General features: G+C 46.0%; 1 protein-coding gene across 1 annotated transcript; it reads right to left on the reverse strand.

Moving 5' to 3' along the window:
• Positions 1-2549: 2549 nt before the first annotated feature.
• Positions 2550-20342, reverse strand: LOC144138788 (BTB/POZ domain-containing protein 6-like). Its single transcript, XM_077671255.1, has 4 exons — positions 20279-20342; positions 15128-15204; positions 12500-12720; positions 2550-5292 (listed from the first exon to the last, which is right to left on the reverse strand). Exons 1-4 carry the CDS (start codon positions 20289-20291, stop codon positions 4626-4628), a joined length of 978 nt encoding a protein of 325 aa, XP_077527381.1. The 5' UTR covers positions 20292-20342; the 3' UTR covers positions 2550-4625.
• Positions 20343-21014: the final 672 nt, after the last annotated feature.

Genomic DNA, 21014 nt, shown 5'->3' on the forward strand with positions numbered 1-21014 from the left:
ACCATATTTCACTAGAACTGGCACGTTTAAATTCTCCTTCTTCCCACGCACAATAGCCGAATGGAATTCCCTTACAGAGCCCATATATCGTCTGCAGTGATGTTAATTTGTTTCACTATTCATGTTCGCATTGTATTCTTTGCTTTGACAACTATGTAAAACCCACCCTGCTCGGACCTTCATTGGTCCGCAGCATGTAATAAATAGATAAGTAAGCTTTATAATTAGGAAAAAACAGAACGATCGTGCAACTCGCTAGCTCATTTTCCACACTAGAACCTACGACGTAATATGCACAACCGTGCGATTGGTTGAGGCCGGCAAAAGCAAACTCACGTTAGGCTGAGCTTATAAGCTTGCAGAACGAACTGTTTTTGCTTAAATGTAATGCATATTCATTTTATAGCAGTAAGAACGGTAGGGCAAACAGTGGTGGTTACGGAAGTACACGTAAGCTTAGAAGCACTAGTGTGTACTGTTGTTGGTACTGTGTGCACTATGCTTGGTATAGCTGCACACCAGTCTGGTGCTTTGGGGTTGTCTCCCATGACACAGGCCGATTGGCATATGCGACATTGTATGCTACATTGTCTTACGTGACCGTGTTTGTCGAACATACCCAATTTTTCACGAAATGATTACTACCTAACGTAGCAAAAGCAAGTCAAGTGCAAATACAGTCAGAAACAAAGCAAAGGCAGACAGAGGCCCTGCGCAGTTTGGTGGTGCCATCTAGCAGGACTGACGGTAAAACAGCTGTGTGAAAAAAACGCGCATGCAAGGCTCATAAAGATTCACAAATGCTTGCTGGGACGATGAAACCCAACAAGCATGAGCGAACTCGAACGAAGTGCAAAGCGGCGGCGACGCCAGATGCGATTAGGCTTACCACCGCGGAGGATATTTGATGGGCACTTTCGTAAGCGGCGCGCGTCACATTTTACAGTGAAAATTTCGCCCACGTTATCTGCTTTTTGTCTCGAATGCTCCTCTCATTTTCCCCTCGAGTTGCGTTTCAGCGAGCGGTTAGAAGCGGTCGCTGGAGCTACCTGCATCGCGCGGGTGGTCTCTGCGGCTGCGTCAGCGCGCCTGTGGCTTGCGGGGCGCGTTTTTGCAGGGAGAAAACGCTCCGTGCGGTTCAGGCTGATGCCGATTAAGCCGTAGACAATTAAGCTCCGACAGAAACAGAAACAGTGCGCCAGCCATGTATGCACGCCACACAGTTTGTAGGCAAGGGGCTTACTCAGACTCCGTGGCTGGCTGCATCCGCGGCATTGGGCGACCCGTGTCGCCGTTCGCGTTTTATTGGGACCCCATTTCGGCGCTTGCGTCTCCCAAAATCTACTTCTACAACTTAAATTTCGCGCCTAGTTCTCCATGAAACTTCGTTACAATGAAATTCCGGCAAACGGGACTTCGTTACACAGAGGGTGAAAATACGTGGTGTGCATACACTTGAAGTTACAAAAAATTCTGTGGTTCGTTACATTGAGGGTTTCGTTACATTGAAGTTCGTTACATCGAGGTTTAACTGTAATTGCTCACCCAGGGACTTGCTTGATGACTGTATAGGCTAGGGCAGGCTGTCCTCAAACAACTTGAGCATGGGGATGTATGCGGATGTACGGATGCATACGACCGAACCCGGTCCAAGCGAAACCTCTGGCTTATTTTCCCGATCAACATTGTGGGCTACGAATATCGCCAGTCTGAATTCCTAGATTTCACGTGTCGTTCACAAGGGATGGATAAAGCAGAAAATCATGAAGTGTTTTCTCCACTTACAAACACTGCGCACACACACTGGCAGTGCCTGCCAACACGGCCCACGAAGCGGCTTGAACCGCGGCGCAGCCCATGGCAGCAACAGCTTGGCACCACCGTTCAAAATCAAACTGATTGCGATAACGCAGTTCCACGTATGCTAAACTGGATGTTAGTGTGGTGATTAATCGTGCTGGGGATTGTCATTCGCATAGATTTTGCAAGCGGTGATCAAAATATCTGCCGCGATGCTAAGCCTACATTCTTCTACGTCCACCGGCTACGGAGACTGGTGAGTGACCGAGCACCGCCAATCTGCCCATTCACTCATGATGCGGCCAGCGCTCGAAAGAGGGTGTCACCTGCACACAAGAATCAACACAGTGCCTGGCCGGTATCTTGTCACTGATCACTAAAATGGCAATCTTCGCAAGAACAAAGTTCCACACGCAAGAAAGGGAGAAGACAATGTGGTTCAAAACTGTGTTTGTGATTGTCATTTTCAATTGTAGTGATAGCAGCGACCTGCTGCTGCAATGTTAAGCCTACAGTTGCCAACATTCGTTCAACCCAAGCTGGCCGTGAGCTGTTGAGGAAGACCCTGTTCTAATAGCCAAAATAATCTGTTCGGCTGCGTTGCTTACCGTATTTATCCGACTGCAACGCGAGTTTTTTTTCCTAAATTCGGCTACCTGAAGTCGACCCTCGCGTTACAATTGATTGCCGGTATACGGAAATTTCTTACTGGGTATAGTGAAAAGTCGCCCCTCGCGTTACAATAGTGGTCACATTACAATCGAGTAAATACGTTATTAAGGAAGACTGCTATCAACCCTTTCGAAGTTCCCTCAGTTCCTCTTTCAATGTTTCCCTATTTTTGCACACCAGGAACAATGAATCACACTGTAACAGTTCTGGTAGACTTTACGATGCTTGCAACATTCACAATTACAAATGCATACACCTTTGCAAATCCAGATGTAATAAAGGGTATTAAATATGTACTGATAGAACATAGCATAACAGTGCCTCACAGCATGTCAGCAATGCTGCTTTCTGATTTTAAAATAGAGACAGGACTTGACTGCGTTAGCCCATGCTAGACTTTATCCAAGCTGAAAGTTAACGTTTAAAGAAACCACGAAGACAACATACAACTTTGCTGCACTCCGATGATTTATCCATTCACAACTCATTACAATTTTTTCTGGCACAAAACAATGTTCCCGCTACCAAGTTAGTTGCATTTAAAATAACATACTTCCAATGAAAAGCCTGCATGTCATCATTGACGAGAATTAAAATCGGGCGCCTATACAAAGTACATTCGAATTTGTGCAGCACCTCAGAAAAGTGAAATTGAGCCATCATCAAACATTTCTAGGGTAATCAAGTGTTTACAAGCTTTAAAGGGAAAAGCCTGAGTTACTACAGTGACGGGTATTTTTATATACATGTCCACCCATCAATCGACACAACGGCCACGCTATTTTACCATCCCTATTCCATGTCGCTCCATTTCAATCCACCCTAATCTATTTTAGTTCACATTTTCCACTTCCTACTAATCATTACTATCAGCCAAAATCATTATTTCATTTCAATCCACCATACTAATCACTCAATCACTAATGAATGACTGTCATTGGTAATGTACATAATCATTTCTCATACACGGCTAGCATTCTTTGGTTCGCTGTGGCCTTTCTTGGGTCTTTGTACCGTTCATGCTCATGTCAGGATCGATCAAGGTGATCCTTCTAATGAGACATAAAAGACCTCCGCCTTAACAAATGCACTAAACCAAGTACAGCATTTCATCTGCATAATACAATGGCCATAGGGTCCTTGTATGCTTCAGACAATGAGCTTCAAGCAGGTTTATATTTGGCTAAAACTTGACTTGATACCAACTGGAACTCATGTTTTACTATAAAACGGCCACCCCAAGTTAGATATTTCCAGCTTTGACAGCGCACAGCCAGACTAGATTCAGCTACGGTTTAGTGTCATTTTGTTACAAGTGCCACATAGAGATGGCACCACGTCTTTGGTGCTAGCTGTTAAATCAGGCCATGCAGCTACATCATCTAGAGGCCCCAGTCAGCATGCATGGGGAGTGCCTAAAGGGCCTGTCACCACAGCAAACCTATCCTTATAATTTTTTCCGATTATTTTTGATTAACTAGATGTTATTCTCTTGCACTTAAGGCATTTGTTACTTCACCACAACTATGTTTTGACTTCAGCTAAGTTGTGCAATAGCTTCTGCTACTCTAACGAAACAATGTTCTTTCCAAATGAAAACCATATCTATAAGCACCACGTCTAAAGAAAGAACAAATAAGTGTACTGCGTCCAGACTGCAGGCATTCGTTCATTGAAGTCAACAGTTATGCGCACAAGGAGCTAAACATTTGGAAACTCTTTAACACAGAGTTAAATAATACTTGCTTAAAAGATGTTTTCTTTTGTTATACACAATTAGATAGGAGTATGTTGTCCGTGATAAAAATTAAGCTCTCTGACTGTGGACCTCCCCTGAAAGTCAACCAGTCTTAACTTCAATCTTGTTGGCCTTAACTTGAGATCAAAACTTAAGGCCTCGCACACACAGGGTGTTACAGCTTATGATTCAACCTCACATCGTGAGATTATCGGCATCTTAGCGGCAGCCATTTCGTCTACAACAAAACAACAACCATGCCGGTTTTTCACACAATTGGGCACTTCGGCTTTCGCCTTAAAATGTTTGCTTCCGTTATCGCTCAGAGACACCACTTGTGAGTACACCAGACCAAACAAGGCTCTTGAAATTCACACCTATGGCACCAGCGGGGTGTTGACTAAATGTAGTAGTATTACCACCCCCCATACGAGGGTTTTTTGCGAGTGTTTGCAGGCTTAACGGTCCTTGGTAATGTGTTCTCTGCTGCACTTGAGCCTCGCTGTGTTCGCACGGCACAGAATCCTGCTGGCAGTGGCATCGATCCCTGTGCCACGATATTGCCAAGTATAGCCAGGGCTTCGCTGTCGGTCATGACGTGCCACTGGTTGGGTCCCTTGACAAACTCGTCGGCCGTGAGTGCAAGGAACCGCAGCTTCGGAAAGAAAGGACGCATGTGCTTCCTGATCATCTCTGGAACCCGATCTCCAGGTTTGGCCTTTTCGATGCACTGTGTCATCGCCCACTTGTACACAACCGTCACAACAATGTTTTCGGCAACATTGCACACATGGTCCAGCACGAAGCTCACTGTTTCAGCACTGCAGTGATCAAATGCGTCAGAGTTAAGCACCACCGCACTCTCGGAGCGGAGCAGCATCTTCGCGGGAGCGGCGCCGTCAATTTCCCCCGTGCTGAGTACGTGATCCAAGTAGAAGCAAACATTCTCGGGCTTGAGGTTGCCTTCGATGTATGTCGTGCACAGTGCGACCAGTTCTGTGACCAAGTACTTTGCGGCCGCTGTCCTGGTGTAGATTGCATCGATGATATTGTTTGCCTGAAACCGCCTGGTGTAGAAGAATCTGTAAATTGAATACAAATACCATAAAAAGGTGATTCTAAGTTTCTCGATAGCATTTTCAGCACACAATGACCATTCGTTGAGGAGCACTACAAATTTTCTGCTCATAGAAATTTGGTGACTGTCTGACACACCGATAAGACTCTTTTTGCAAAAATAGTATGCGAACTGTGGGCCCTGGGTAAGCTGGGTGAGCTGGCATGGTGACATCTTGGCAACGAACACAAAAAAGACAGGAATCAAGAATGTGGCTGTTACCCAGTCTTTGAAGAGAGGGTCATCCTCTCTACACATTTTAAGCAGACATTCAGGGCACTTACTGAGGCGTTTCACATCACCAGAATGGCAGACGCATGTGTAAGCTGCACGTCAATAGCACCCTTTGAAAAGGAATACAGCCTCCTCTCAAGCATGTGTTTTATAACATGAATGCTGGATGGTTTGTGTCACCCCATTCTCATGCGTTTTGACTGTCAATTTTTCCTATGTTTTCTGTTTTCCAAGTTAAGATGGCATTTCCTTAGAAAATGTGCATGGGATGGGAAGGAGTCTGATAACTCCTGGTGTGATTTTTTTTAGGTGGGGAGTACCTTAGGACCGGACAATGTCCGTCCGTGTCCATCCACGCGCACACCACCATCAAGCAAAAATCAAGGGAAATTCGATTTGCAGTTTCATTTGGGGAATAATTAAGGTGCAACTTGGGGCTCAAATCGAATGACGGTCCCATGTCACTCGAAATCGGATGTCACTTGGGGTGCAACTTAGATGTCATTTCGAGTCCCCGTACTCCGCACCCTCGCCATCATCCACGGAGTGGAGATGCTGCCATTTTTCCTTTTCTTTTAACTAAATAGGACATTCACACCTTGCTCCGTGACCACAAACATCCTCTACATAGTACGGGACCTCTCTCATGAAGAAACCACAATATACACGGTCTGGACACCTGCGCACACCTCTGGAACGGGCGGCAACTGACCGGTACACAACACTGCCCGAGGGTGCCTACTAAATCCTCCCATGGTTCTCGACACCGCTTCAACACAATCTGTCCCACCAAGCACATCTGAACCACACTGGCAGCAAAACTTTCATCGAACCAGAGCCCTCAGCCGGCACCGGCTAGCCGAGACTAGAGCCACTAGATGAGGTGTTAAGCGTAGTTTATTCAGTAGCTCTAGCAGAGACCTCACCCCCTGGTTTCCTCACACCACTCAAGACCCTTCCCAGAAGAGGAGAGGTCTTTGCCAACGACGTTTATGCCAACTCGGCCTATAGACGGTTTCGCTGTTTGTAAACAAACATGAATGCGCCGAACGGTTCGCCCCACAAGATTTCCGGTGTGGCACTTCCGGTAATGGTTTCTAATGGTCGCGGCCATCGCGGCGGTGTTTGCCCGGTGTGTTTGAGTTTGTTGCTGCATTATTTCTGGCACATTCCTTAAGATGTGTTTACAGCGATGCCTAGTGACTACATGACTACTACTGTGACAACACTATTAATAACGTCGTAATAATGAACATCACTTTTTCACTTAAGAAGGGGTGTGTACGGTACGCCACTTCACATAAACGGAACCTACGCTTCATCACACGTATTTTAGGCTGCATAAAACGGGCTAGTTGACACACTCAAACGTTTGGCACACATCACGATAAATCGCTTTCTACTGCGCCTGTGTCACAATGGGCAGTTTTGATATAGATCGGCGCCGATCGGAATCAGTCGCGATCTAAGGTGTTCAGTGTGACTGAGATAACAAAACGTACTCATTATGTGATGACGTCAGGTGCGGCTGAATCACGAGAACAACTATGGTTTACTGACTAGTACACTATTCATTAATCAAACTTTCAAGTTAACCCGCCTACATGTAGTCCGCGCTCACACGGAAAGGTAAATTAGCTGGGGTGCGACGATTTCCATTGGCGGCAACACGACAAACTACGAGTCAGTTGCTCGCACCGATGAAAATCCAGTCGCAAGCGTCGCTCTCATAAAAAGCTAATGTAACGGCGCCACTGTAATTAGCAACAAAACGTGGGCAACGCGACGTACGCTGTGCGGCGATTCATGCGGAGCGCGGCTACTTTGGTGTCCCGAGTGTTGCTTCGAACAGTACAGATCCCTGATAATTAAGCCTCTAACTACAAGAAACACCTTTACAGCGTATTTTCGGCGTAGCATGCAGCTTTGCTGTCCAACTAAATCGTCACCACGGTTACTGATATGGGTGGAACACGAAGGCGTCCGACGTGATCCTTGTAATTGGGGACCTTAGACTAACGTCTGAGCATCGCCTCTGTGCAATTGAAGCACACGTTGGGCTTTACTTCCCTTTGATGAAGTGGGCAGAACAAATATGCGCGCTCTTTGTGGGAGCCCAATTTTTCCTCTTGATAGCTGCAAGCCAGGCGCTGCTTCTGCCATCATCTCTCGGGAAACAGAACGTTCTGACTTCCGATAGCAAATTTGTTCCGGAACGCAGACTGCATCCCGGCACAACACAGCAGTGTCTGAGTAGCGAGCGCTTCATCGGAATAATTTTATCCGCCGAAATTATCGAAACACAAGCAGCTTCCGCCACCAACGCAGGCTGAAACCACGGTAAAACAATGTAAACAGGAAGCTTTCTAGGGCACGTTTCCGGTGAACGCACAATGTTTCCAGAGAGCGGCGAGCGCTGGCGAAACCGTGTATACCCCCGATGTGATTTCGAAGTGGACGAACCCAAGGTTTTCTTCCTTACTCAGGCGCCCCACTGACAGCAACGAGGCACCGAACTTGTTCCTTATTTGCTCATGCGCACCCTCAGACGGCCGTGCGCAGTTACTTGCAAGCGTCATGGTTCAGACGTCAGTGTTAGAGCACGTCGAGTATGTTAGGGACAACCCAGAAATATTAGAAAAAAAAAATCAGATACTTTGCCCTAAGGAATGGTCTGTATAAAATGGCTTAATGGCTCACCGACCACCTTTCCAGCTAACCAGTCACAAACGAACACCGGTGCACTTGCATCTTGCCACACCAACCGTTATATGTGTTCGGGAATCATGACAGACATCCCCTGCCCTCAGGGGAAGGCTAAAGTGTGTGTTGTTCCAATGGGACCCCGTGAGAACAACTTTGATAATGACACTTGAACATTACTTAGTTAATTGTGCTACAACTGATTTGTGACGTGTCTTCCATCTCCTTTTCAATCCCCTACCCACAGGCCTTTTTAGCCTCCTTTCATTAAAGTCATTCATCATTCATTTCTTTTTTGTTCAGGCTAATATTTATATAGTTTTTGAAATTGATTGATTGTGAGGTTTAATGCACCGATGCTACACAGGCGATGAGGTGCCGCCGTAGTGGGGGGGGGGGGGGGGGGGCTCCGGATTAATTTTTACCACCTGGGAGTCTTTAACGTGTGTCAAAACCTCAAACACACTGGGTTTTTTGGTTCTCGCATCCATCAGAAAAGCGGCCGCCGCTGCCGGGAAACAAAAGTTTGTGCAATCTCCCATTCGTTTTTTCTTGAAAATGCTGCCCATTTATTTGCCCAAAAACCACTTTCAGGATTTTGTCCTAACATGCGGATAAGAAGGCCAGTGAGATTTTTTATTCTGCATCCCTTTGGACGTAAAATTCAGTTGAGTTTTCCTGCGTTCTTTAGCGGTCGCCATCTGTTGACACCTTCGGCAACTACGCGTCTCCGGGAGCGTAGGAGCAGGTGTCATATATCATAAATGTAAAAAAGATGCACCAGTAAAAAGCGCAAAGGTTAGCCCGCGGCATCTGCTGGGACTTCCTGCAATCTCGCGCCTACCGTAGGGAGCCCATGTTAGTTATGATAAAACTGTACCGATGAGCATCGTTCATATCTTCTGAGATAGCACTTCCTACGAGGAAGAATACCCCTCACCAAGCAGGCCTCCATCATGTGTTCCCAGCGCAATCTCCTGCCGAATTCAAGTTGTGGTTGCAACCTGGCACTCTTCCTCATATCATATTAAGAGTGCAAGCAAACCAAGCTCCTCCTTCTTCCATCCACTTTTCCAAACCTTGAGCTGTGGGAGAACCTGGTGACTAACAGCGATCTGGATGTCCAGAGAATACTTCCTCTAGAGTGAAGGCTGCCCACTCATCACACGGCTTTCTGAAATTGGAAACCACTCCCACTTCGCCGGCTCAATAAAACCTTTTAGATGCGACGGCATCTCATTCACTCGCCTTGTCCCTCCATACGGCGTTGTCGTCCGTCCGCACCCCTCCCCCATTCTCCTCGCCACGCGAGCTGCGCTCCCCGCCGCTCACCCCCTCTCCTCTCCGATAGCGAACACTCTCTCGCGAGGGGCATTGGATTGGATTCGATTGGATTGGCTTGGATTTGAATTGGATTAAAGTAGATTGTGTTGGATTGTGTTGCGTCATAGCCGCGGCAGGGGGTTCACGGCACGTTTCACGCGATGGGAGAATCAACCTAATGGAAACAACAACGGAACCCCCTATGCGTCCATCTACCCAGGGGTTCCCGCGAGGGGAGGCGGGAGTAATTTTTCACTCACTGACCCATTCGCTCAAACGCGCCATCTTGGTGCAATTTGTTTAGCGAGAGTTGGAGTAAAACACGAGTACCAGTCGTTTCACATTACCACGACGCGCCTGCAGTAGGAGCCTATGTACTGACAGCAGGCAGGCGCTCCCGAGCGTGTACCACTTTCCAATGAAGTAGCCTAATATGGCGACTAACAAATACCAATTGCTGTCCTTAATATAATGGCCTACCCGGGCACCGCCGGGTACAGTTGAACCTCGTTATAAGAGACATTGATGTAAGAGACAAATGGGTATAAGAGACACTATTCACCCACATGGTTGGCTGCCCTATCTCTCCCATTAAATCGACCTCTTTTATAACAGACATCGGATGTAGAAGATTGGTTATAAGGGACAAGTCATCCTTGAAGTTTAATCAATAATCTCGCTTGTAACAGACATTTTAACTTCAGACGCAGTGCCACCAGTCACTAATTGCAGTTGCTTCCATCCTGGAAGCACAGGTGGACGACAGACACCTGCAGTCGCTATTTATTATAACTTCAGCAAACACAAAGTGGTTCAGTCAGCTATGAAATGACAATGAGAAGCCCTGCCAATGAAAATGCAACTTACAGAAGTGGTTGAAGCTTACTGCCGTCCATTGAATGGAGCGCGATCGCACATGCGGGCTCTCTCACTTGCGTAGCTCCCAATCAAGAAGCACTGTAGATGTTGAGTCCTGCAAGCGTAATGAATAGCCTGAGCACACAGCGGAAGAAGCTGTGCGCTCTGGCTATTGATCAGGCTTGTGAACTCAACATCTACGATTCATCTTCCACAAACAAGGAAAGGAAGAAAAGCTTGTAGAATTGGTTGTAAAAAACAGTGTAAATACAGTCATGAAGCAAACAAAGTTTCATAAATGCTTGGGCCAAACATTAATTAGAATGAATCTTTTTCAACATGCTGTAGCGTTCTTTTGAGCTTATTTTAGTCATACGGTGCCCACATTGAACTATGGGTTGATTAATTGGTAAAAACATGGCACCCTGCTTATAAGAGACATCTTATATAAGAGACAGAAACTGCTCCCCGGTACGTGTCTCTTATAAAGGGGTTCAACTGTACTACCGCTAGTTGACAAATAAACCAGTTGTGAGTCAACGCTTGTTTCATTCACTTTCTTCGTCATCGCCCTTTGGCAGCGTTGGCAGCACGCGATTGGTGCTTGTCGCAGGATGTATTGTTTTTCGAATGAGGGAACAACTAGCACCAGGCCACAACTACAAAAGGCGTTCTGGTGCAAGAAACAAGCACAGAAAGAATTCTAGAAAATTGTGGCTATTATACAGTAGCACAGCTGAATTGAAAGGTAACACAACAGCTGCCGCCACCGAAGGAGTTACTGACGAGCAGTACAGTGAAAGCTCATTAATTCGAACTTCCACCATTCCAATTTATGAATGAGTTGAACTGTAAGATTTGGTCCTCCAAGCTCCACAGAAGTTTATGTATAAAAAGTCTCGTTAATTTTAACATGAGACAGTCCTCTCACGTATAATACAAACTACCCGCCACTGCGCTGGTGACTTGCCGCCTAGTACGCGGCCAGAGAAACAGAGGCACGCCGTAGTGGAGGGCTCCGGATTATGTTTGACCTCCTGTGGATCTTAAACGTGCACTGAAATCTTGACACACACTCACGAAAAGCTAAAAAGCTAAGATTTATATTTCACGCGCTCAACCACTCAGGAACTGTCTATTTCGGGAAAACAAATGAGCTCTCACGGTTCGCAACTTTTGTGACGTCGCAAACCGTATACCCAGAAGCCTACAGGGCGTTGACGCCTGGTTTCATGTTTCTGGCATTTTCTGCCTTATTGAACAACTGCTAGTTGCGAGAATGGTGTATTTACATCCTCGGCACCATAATCTACCGACAGAAGCCAAGTTGTTTCCACCCTTTAGTGTCCCTTCAAAAGCAGCTCACAAACCCAGAGCGGAATTATTAAATTATACTTCTGATGGACTCTTAAAGGAGCCATGAAGAGAAAATGCAACTTTGTTTAATTTGAAAGAACTAGGATTCAGTATCTCACTCAGCTCCATTACAGCCACAAAAGATGTTTGTTTTAACAAAAAAAGCAAAAAGTATTTAAAAATTTTCAAATTTTGCGCCACAGTGACGTGTAATGAGCAAGAATGACGTCATACGGGCCAACAGTAAAACATAATTTTCAGTGCGTTAACTGCACGTTAGCATTCAAGTGATGCGGTCAAATGGAACTAGAGGCCCCATTACAGACGTCCAGTTATGTGTTGTTGCGACAGGTCAGTTAGGCGGCCGCCAATCGCACAAACAAGGTTCCGTGACGTCATAGAAAAGTTGCGGGAAATTGGCTAGGGGGTCGCAACAGCTTCACACGTTTTCTTTCATATCTCCGTTATTTGTTCGAAGATTGCGATGATATTGGTATCATTGTTATCGGGACTAACCAGTCTTTCTAATAAACCCAACTTGTATCTTGTCTTCATGGCTCCTTTAAGTCAGGAGTTAGGTACGCTGGCTCACCGCAAGTGTGCCGCATTATTTGGTTGAAATTTAGGTTTAGATTAGAATAGTGCGAGGTCCGAATTCGGGTCAACAATAATTGGAAAATATTCTTGTCTCTACTTACCGAAGCAGACCATGAAAGCCATTGGGGTGCAAGTCAGAAATGACCACCTTCTCTTCTTTAGCAAAGTTACCATAAAACATGGCCTTAAACACATCGTTCTGCAAAGCCAAAATGAGCCGGTGTGCTTTGAATGACCGCGTTTCCGAAGACTTCTCCCACTGAACCACAAACTCCACATCGGTCAACTCGGCGTCAGGCCCAAGAAACTTTTCAAGGGAGAACTGCAAAAGAAGAGATGCGAATCAGACTGTCGGTCTCAATGCGAAAGCCAGGCACTTTGGAACACAGAAGCACAGCCTGAAAATTTGGAGCAATTGGGTTAATAAGGCTTCCATCGAGAATGATGGCGATGACAAAAATAGGCCGACACAATCCAAGCACCACTTCCAACTGATCCTCTGCTTCTAGGCTACTGAAAATTCACCGTCATTATGCGCAGGAACTGAGAATTTGTCTCTCATTTGACTAGCCACATGTGTATCCCTGAAGCACAAACATCTTTTCTTTTAAATGATTGCGTGTTGGTGCATTCCCACATTAATTGTGTGTTTACTTCATCCACCCCCTCAAACCCTTCAAGTGTCTGCCATATATTAACTTGAAATCTTAGAATTTGTGCTGAGGTCTGCAGCTTTCCAACAAAAGACGGCACATGGAGTGCTTAGCATGCACTGCTAAATAATCTTTACTCCCGCAGCAAGCACTGTAAGCATAGGTACTTGCAAGCAGGCATTCAAACATCACCCTGTTTATCCAAAGGTTGCCTTACTGCATGACAATTGCACACCCCTTGCCCTGCAACGTAGAATCCACATGATGCGTCCAGTTTCCAGCCCTGTACCTCCTATTCCCCCTACTGAAAAGGTGGGTGTGCACAGTTTGTGTGGGAACTGAAAAACGATAACAATCCCTTTCCTGCCAGGTTATGGCACGAAAGTGAAAATCTTGTGCAAAACACAGCTGTGACTAAATGAATTGAAGCAAGGTGGAAAGCCGGGCTAGTTGAAAATGGTTCATGACTGGAACTGCGCACAAATAAACAAACAAATAAACAAACACTTTGCTTCAGTTCATTTCTAGTCTGCGTTGTGTGCGTTCTCTTCCCTTGGTCCAATTTATTTGTGCGCAGTTCTAGTAAATGAAATCAATTTTGCTGCAAGCATACAGAATCCAAGCACGCCATACTAACACCCATCTCAACATGTTTTGTGCACAATATTAACAGCGCATGGCGCTTTCTGCGGTGCTCCTAGTTTTTGTGTTCTCCCTGCATTATGTCGCACAATTTGTCGCACAATTTTAATCCCTCTACCATTTTTTTTTCTCACTACAAGTTCTGATAATAGAGTCTCCCGAAAAGGGTATCAACAAGGTTCGACCAGGTGCAAGTGCATAATGAATTGAAGCATACCAACACTTAGGGGGAACACTGTTCTTAAAACAGCTTCTGTTAATTTTTAAGTAAACTTTGTGAAACTTGGCAGTGTCGCTGATTTTTTCGCACTGATTTCAAACGTGCCACTATTTTTTGAGTCAGTCAATTAGTTTTCCAAGATAATTAGAGATAATTAGTCATTATTGCAGGAACAATAGACAAAACAATGCTACTCACAGAACTGTAATCTTTACATTTTGCAATACTATGAACCCTGGTGAATGCAATAGGAGAATCAGCTTTTTTGGTGCACTGCTTGGAACTAATTTTACAGCTCATTAAACTTTGGTGCTTTAAATGGTGCTTTAAATGGTTCCTTGCCACTGGTGCCAACAAAGTTTAATGAGCTGTGTACAATTAGTTCCAAGCGGTGGATCAAAAAACTGATTCTCTTATCACACTGACCAGTGTTCATAGTATTAGAAAATACGGAGATTACAGTTTCATGGCCAACACTGTTTTGCCTATTGTTCCTCCAAAAATAACTAATTATCTCGGGCTAATTGATGACAGTGGCATATTTGAAATCAGTGGGAAAAAAGCAGCGAGACTGCCAAGTTTCCCAGAGTTACTTAAAAATTAACAGAAGCTGTTTTAAGAGCAGTGTCCCGCCTTAAAGCGACAGGCAACCAATTTTTTTGGAGTGTACACTTCCTGTTCCAAATGAAAAGAGGGCATCCCTTCGAACATCTTGAACTAAAATGGTTTCCCTGAGTGTTTCAAAGTGGAATTTTTGGGTCTACCAGCCTTGCATATGCTGCTGAAGCAAATGCTGCCAGCCGTGACAGCGAGCCACGCAGCAACACATTTTTAACTGTGCGCGAGACGAAAAGAAGTCCCCAGCTTAACCAATATAAAGCACAGCCTTTCCTATTTTGTCACATGGTTTTCGAATCATGCAGCGACACTAAAATGCAGCTGATTGCATACGCAGCCACATAAGCTCTATGTAAGCAGCTTCGTGACACTCCGAAAATTACTGCTACGTTTAGACACTACATCGTGCTTGCTACCTTTCAGACTTCTCTGCCAAATTACAACTATTTCTTCAAATTTTGTCATGAATTTCTTGTGGTTAATATTCCACTAGATAAAATGCTGGCTTTTATATGAGCTTGACGACACACCCTACACGAAAAGCAGTTGGCTGTCGCTTCCAAGTCGAATCTCTCCAAATGCAGGCAGTTTCTTACCTCCCCTTGGCTGTCAGTCTGGCACAAGACAGAAGTGGCCTGTCCCTTGCATCTTCCGCAGGAATAACACGACGATCCTAAGAGTGAAAAATGAAGAGGCAGGTCAGTGATCCAATCACTGCAAACAAACTGCCCATTTGGTGAACCCACAACAATGGTCCCAAGTGAGCCTCAATTTTTGTAGCTCATTTCATATTGATGATAACTGCAGTGCTGGCAGTCAAGAATGCCCGCAAGAAAACTAAAGGCCCCGAACCTTTCAGACCTAAAAAAAAAGCTATGAAAATTATCTTCTTGTTGGCACTTATAAGACACTACAAACTTGAGCTTATTTAATTGCTTATCTAGTTAAAAAAATATGTCCTTGAGTGTCGTGTCTCAACAAAAATTAGACTACACAGAGAAAACTGTCTGGGCACCCAGCACTGTCAATTTGGGAGCATAGGCCGACATTACTGCCTTAACGAGTCAGTTCAGCAGCACGTGCCTGCTTGGTTTATCAGAGTGTAACGTCGTGATAAGACTGTAAATATACCAGATTGTTGTGTTTTTGTTTGTGCTATGTCTTCTTCTGAAATTAAAATACACAACTCTAAGGATACTAGGCTTCCTGCTTATTCTATTTGTGCTGGTAGACCGGGGGCCACTTGCAACACACAACAGTGCAGTGGCAGACTTTGAGGCCTCTTTGAGTTGGAAGTGTAGAAACTGTTGCAAGCTCACTTTTCTTGGTGCGTGGCTTTTGTTTAGAGATGTCACAGGCGACGGGAGGCAGACCCAAAGGCAGAACAAGGTCAGTTATATTAGTTGCGTAGGTGTCCTTTAACGTGGCCCCAAGTTTCTCTACTCCTGCTCTCACTCGCAGAGAAAGAGGCGCAGAAAGTTACGGATGGTTCAAATCGAGTTATCAGCAGACGTGGTGTGAACGATAAGATTAAAGCAGCGAGTTATCACCGATGTCACTTAAAAGCTGCACACTGCAGAGGCATGCTGATGGTCCAGGCACCACTGATCCCATTCAATCAATGTACAGGCTTTTGATGGGGCTAGCCCGAAAGCACCAGATGCAAGAGAGCCCTAGGTGACCTAATGGGCCCAACACTTTCAGTGCAGTTTCTATATACGCTCCCTTACTTGACACGTGACCTGAATAAAAAACTGTTAAAAAGGTGTCAAACGCGCATTTTACGCTCATTATACCGCTGGTGGGAATCTACTTTTGGTATGCTCATTATTTTATGCATTTCCTTTAAGTTGCTCACTGCTTTGGATAAACGTCACCTTTACACCCGAAAGAACCCCCCAAAAATTTGTTCCCTTTGTATGAATAACGTCGACTCAATTCAGTTCTATCATATAAACGTTCCACACGGAGACCGTACCGCTTGGAAAATAAAACGCAAGTGCTCTTTTTGAGGAGTGACACCAAACCCACCGTTGTCTGCCCCTCGGCAAGTAACACTAAGTTGTATCTGTCATTCCCACATGGAGGTTACAGGACATCAAACGGGCCTGAATGTCACCTGCCTAGATGCAATATAAAACTGGGGGGGGGGGGGGGGGGGCAGATGTGGTTTTCCTGGTGTTCGACTGAGCAATAGAGAGGTGGCCACACGGAATGATTTTGGTGAGCGAGGCGAAAAGCCTAACTCAGTGAGTGCAGTGAACAGGTAGTGTGGGCAACAGCAACAGGTGAGACCCACTGCCACTGTTGCTGGTGGCGGACGGTTTGGCGGCAGTGTATCAACTTTTTTGCTTGTCGCTGTCGCCAACACTACCTGTTCACTGCACTCACTGAGTTAGGCTTTTCGCCTCGCTCGCAAAATGGATCATGTGGTTACCGCATTCCTCTTGCCCTCTTTTCCACAAGACACGTGTCACATGTCTTGTAACACCACATGGTCTGGTTATGAAGTCAATTCTTGCTTATTATGTGTGGTTTCAGAAATGGAGCAACGAGATTACCACTACATGCCCAGTTGGAAAACTGAGAAAAGGTACGCACGATGCTTGTACAGCAGTCGAATGAGCACAAAGATGATGCAACAATTGGCCGAGCGCCAAAACTAATGTACAGGGCAAATTAAAAGAAATATAAACAACGGAACTCACAGCCTCCGATGCATGCTGCACCATCTGGCTGCAAAGTCAGTAAACTGTGTACATGCACACTTCTCCTCAAGCGTTTGAGAGTGCAGCCTGCAGTTATGGGAAATGCTTGATCAAGAAGTGATGCCGGTCGTTTATTTTGAGGTGCCTTTTCACGCTACGTCGCCATTGAGCAGGATGATCGTTAAAGGGCATCATCCTAGCTGCAATCAGCCTGCTGCACGCTTGGCTCCCAAATGTAGTAAATAACGAGATGCTCAGTGGTGATACAGCATAAAAAGACGCCTAAAAATAAACGACCGGCATCGCTTCTTTATCAAGCATTCCCCTAACAGCGGGCCACTCTCTCAAACGCTCCAAAAGAACTACGCATGCACACAGTTTACTGACAGTGCAGCTAGACAGTGCAGCATGCGTCTGAGGCGGTGTGCTCCGTTGTTCGCATTTCTTTTCTTCCCCCTACAATAAAAACTTGCCCAGCCAATTTGTTAATTTGCTAAAACGGAAGATTGGGCAAGTTTCCACATCATGGAAGGAATAACCAGCACAAAGCGGCGACACTCAAGAAGGAAACAAATGGGCACAGCCCTGAACTCACAACTGATCATCCGTGACTGTTTTCTTTTCCCTGGATGCGTGCCATAAAAAGCACTGCGTTCAGCTGAAAGCTTTAGTTGTGACTTCAGCATTGTGTCTGTTCGTTACCTTCTTCTTGTGTGTAGGTGCTTTGCACCAGTTATCCCTTTAACGAGCTGGTAATGTCCGTTTTTGTTTCCCAGCCCAGCTATAGACAACGCACTTTACAGTGAAAGATGGTGCCGCAGTTAAGGCGCAGGGAAAAGCAAGGAAAGAGATGGCGTTCACATAGAGCAGGGCACACATACTCCCAAGCTACTGGTCTCACGGTGTTATCAGTGGATAAATGTTGCCCGTGTGGTCCAGAGCATGCAGCTGCTCAGTAGCGTTGCAATCGACGAGAGCATAAACCGTCTTAAGAAATTTCCTTCTTAAACATACTTTAGCCTGAAAGGCAGTGTCTATAGTGTTCCGTCAACACGGAATGGTAGTTGCCACTAAGTTCCACCCAGATGAAGTGAGAAGTGTGTAAAGTTTCATCCAGGTGGAGTGACAACCAGCCAATCAGAGCCAATTTTTCGTCATGGGCTTTGCTGTAGAAGTTACATATACAATAATCCCTCATTAACTCAAACTTGAATATCTCGAAATATCAATCAAGTTGAAACTTTTTTGCCGTGCCTCCCATAGAGAGAGAGAGAGAGAATAAACATTTATTTCTGAAAATTGGGTGAGGGTAAAGGAGGGTGTTAAAGAAGAAGACAGGCAAGGGTGGCCGTCCTAGTCTGGTAGGCCACGTGCCATGGCCGCTGACCTAGCCTGTTCGACCAGTGCAGCCTGGTCCTTGAGCTGGCCGCTGCGCAGGTTGGGTGGGGTGAAAGGTTAGTAGGGCACTGCCATACCAAGTTGAGTGTTGTCAATGGGGAGTTGCAGTGTGTGCACTTTAGGGAGTAGGTGGTCGGAGACATGAGGTGTAGATGCCGGTGGTTGTAGAAAGTGTTGGTCTGCAGGCGGTGCCAGATCCAAGTGTTTGCGATGGGAAGGAAGGGGCGAGGTGGTGGGTAGAGGCGGCGGGACTGGTGTTAGTGGGAGAGTATATCGGCGTAAGTGGGGGTAAAGGCTGGAGGGTAGGGGTGTCTGGGGGTGGTGGGTGGTTCATCCCCTCCGGCAATGCCCGGTAGGTTAAGGCACAGGCAGTGGCGTGAGCCACACCACATTCCTGAGAAGAGACGAATGCCCTGGGTGTTGTCCGGTAGTGTGGGTCGTCGGGTGAGGATGGAAAGGGAGAGGTTGGTGATACGACCCAGCGACGGCAGGCGGATTGGGAATCAGTCAGGATGGTGATGTGCACAGTAGGCGTGTGTGCATGGTGAGTGCAATGGCCACCTCCACCGCAGTGTAAATAGGTGTGCCCAACAGATTTGCCCCTTCAACTCGAAACTCCGCTTATCTCGACATTTTCAGTGGAGGACTTTGAGTTAGCGAGGAATTACGTGTGTGTGTGTGTGTGTGTGTGTATACACACACACATACACACACACACTTCTGCTTACGGATGTTAAAGTCGAGGGTTCGAATCTCCTGAAGATTTTTCCTTTTTTTTTTGTGTGGCTGTGGGTAACGTTTTGTGATAGATATATACTTCGCACCCACTTTGCAATTCTAACACGGAGATGGCATGTTGGTCATGATTTTTTACTGAACCGGTCGAACCGCCACCGCTAAATGAAGCTAAGGCCGACATAGCCATCGCTGCAGTTACGCCCTATCATCTCTAATTATTATTACTAGTTAACAACAGTGACTCTCGCTAGTCAGTGAACGGAAGCAGTTTGGCCGGGGGGTGGGGGACGTAAAAGAAAGAAAGACTGTTTTGTTGCGAAGTCAGCGTTAGATCAGCGCTTCCTCTGGACGGAACACCACTTTTCCACTTTGGGTTCCGTCGTCTAGATGGTACCTTAACATTTGTTTTCATTGTTCAGTCTGTACGGAACGCTACACACAGCCTATCCAAAAACCTCGCAAGACAGCAGATCTCCTGATAACGTTAATTTGCACACAATCAATTTGATAACGACTCGCGAAAATAGCCGTGTGTAATCACGCAGAGCTCGCATTCCGACTTCGGGGCACTGGGCAGCAGCTGCACTCGCCACCACCTCACGACTCGCAAGGCGTTAACTACCAAAGAAGAACTTATTTCAAACATGCACGGCGCAGACAGGAAGATGAGCTCGTGAAGCTAGTGCCTTCTTACGTTTTGTCACCGTGAACTACACAAAACATAACAATTTGTCGTGCTTGACGCGCGTTGCTGTAGACGAAATTCCGGAACAATAGCGTCAAAACAAAATTCCAGCATATTTTCACGTGCTAAGGCTCGACACTGCGTATTAGGTACTCAACGCCAGCCGCACACTCATTTTTAGAAGTCTAATGTGCAGTGAACTACGACAAAACACTTACCGTAATAACTCATTGTCGCAGAAGCAAATTGAGCTGCCGCCTTCTCTGGAAAAAAAAGTCAATGTGTTCGATTCACCTGCTCGATGTAATTTAAAGCCTGGAGGTGCTGGAGCTTCTTCGATGTGCAGTCGTAGAGCTGCTCCGAGCAGTTCTTGGGCAGCTAGCAGTCTTGGACCGGAACTTCCGGAAGATTTGTCGTTTGCTCTTGTCGACACCGCGCGCTGGCGGATAGCGCTATGTTCCTCTGCCCACACGCGTTACAAAATAAGTGCCACAAAAGGATCATAAATAATCACTGGTTACAAAGTACTTTAGCGGCTAGCTTTGTTGGTATATGAAATGACTAAAGATTAAAAGGACCCATTGGAACTTCCTTTTCCTCATCCGGCCCCTGTAGCAGACGACGCTATTCATCATCATTTTTGTTCTGCTCTTCACGAGCTGTCGCGTATGCTCTCGTGGCTGCGCCGGCTCGCCCCATTTCTAGCGCATTACATAAAAGCCTCGTCCGAAAAAGGCATGGAAGAAGGCGTGCCTCTTCGCTCTCCCAACATTGCGCCACAATTGAGGACCCAGAGGTCCAAATCCTACAGCGAAACTATGAATTCGAAAGCATTGGGTGTAATTACCGGACGGGCCCTTGAAGAACCGGTCCCGGCATTGTACCCGCTACACCCTACACCTGTGCGTGCGCTCAACCAGTTTTGCCACGTCTGCGCACGGGCAGTGGCGCGTG

The sequence above is a fragment of the Haemaphysalis longicornis genome, unplaced genomic scaffold (assembly GCF_048455015.1).
Source record: "Haemaphysalis longicornis isolate Haplotype H1 unplaced genomic scaffold, Haemaphysalis longicornis Haplotype H1 scaffold_5, whole genome shotgun sequence".
NCBI classification, from domain to species: domain Eukaryota; kingdom Metazoa; phylum Arthropoda; class Arachnida; order Ixodida; family Ixodidae; genus Haemaphysalis; species Haemaphysalis longicornis.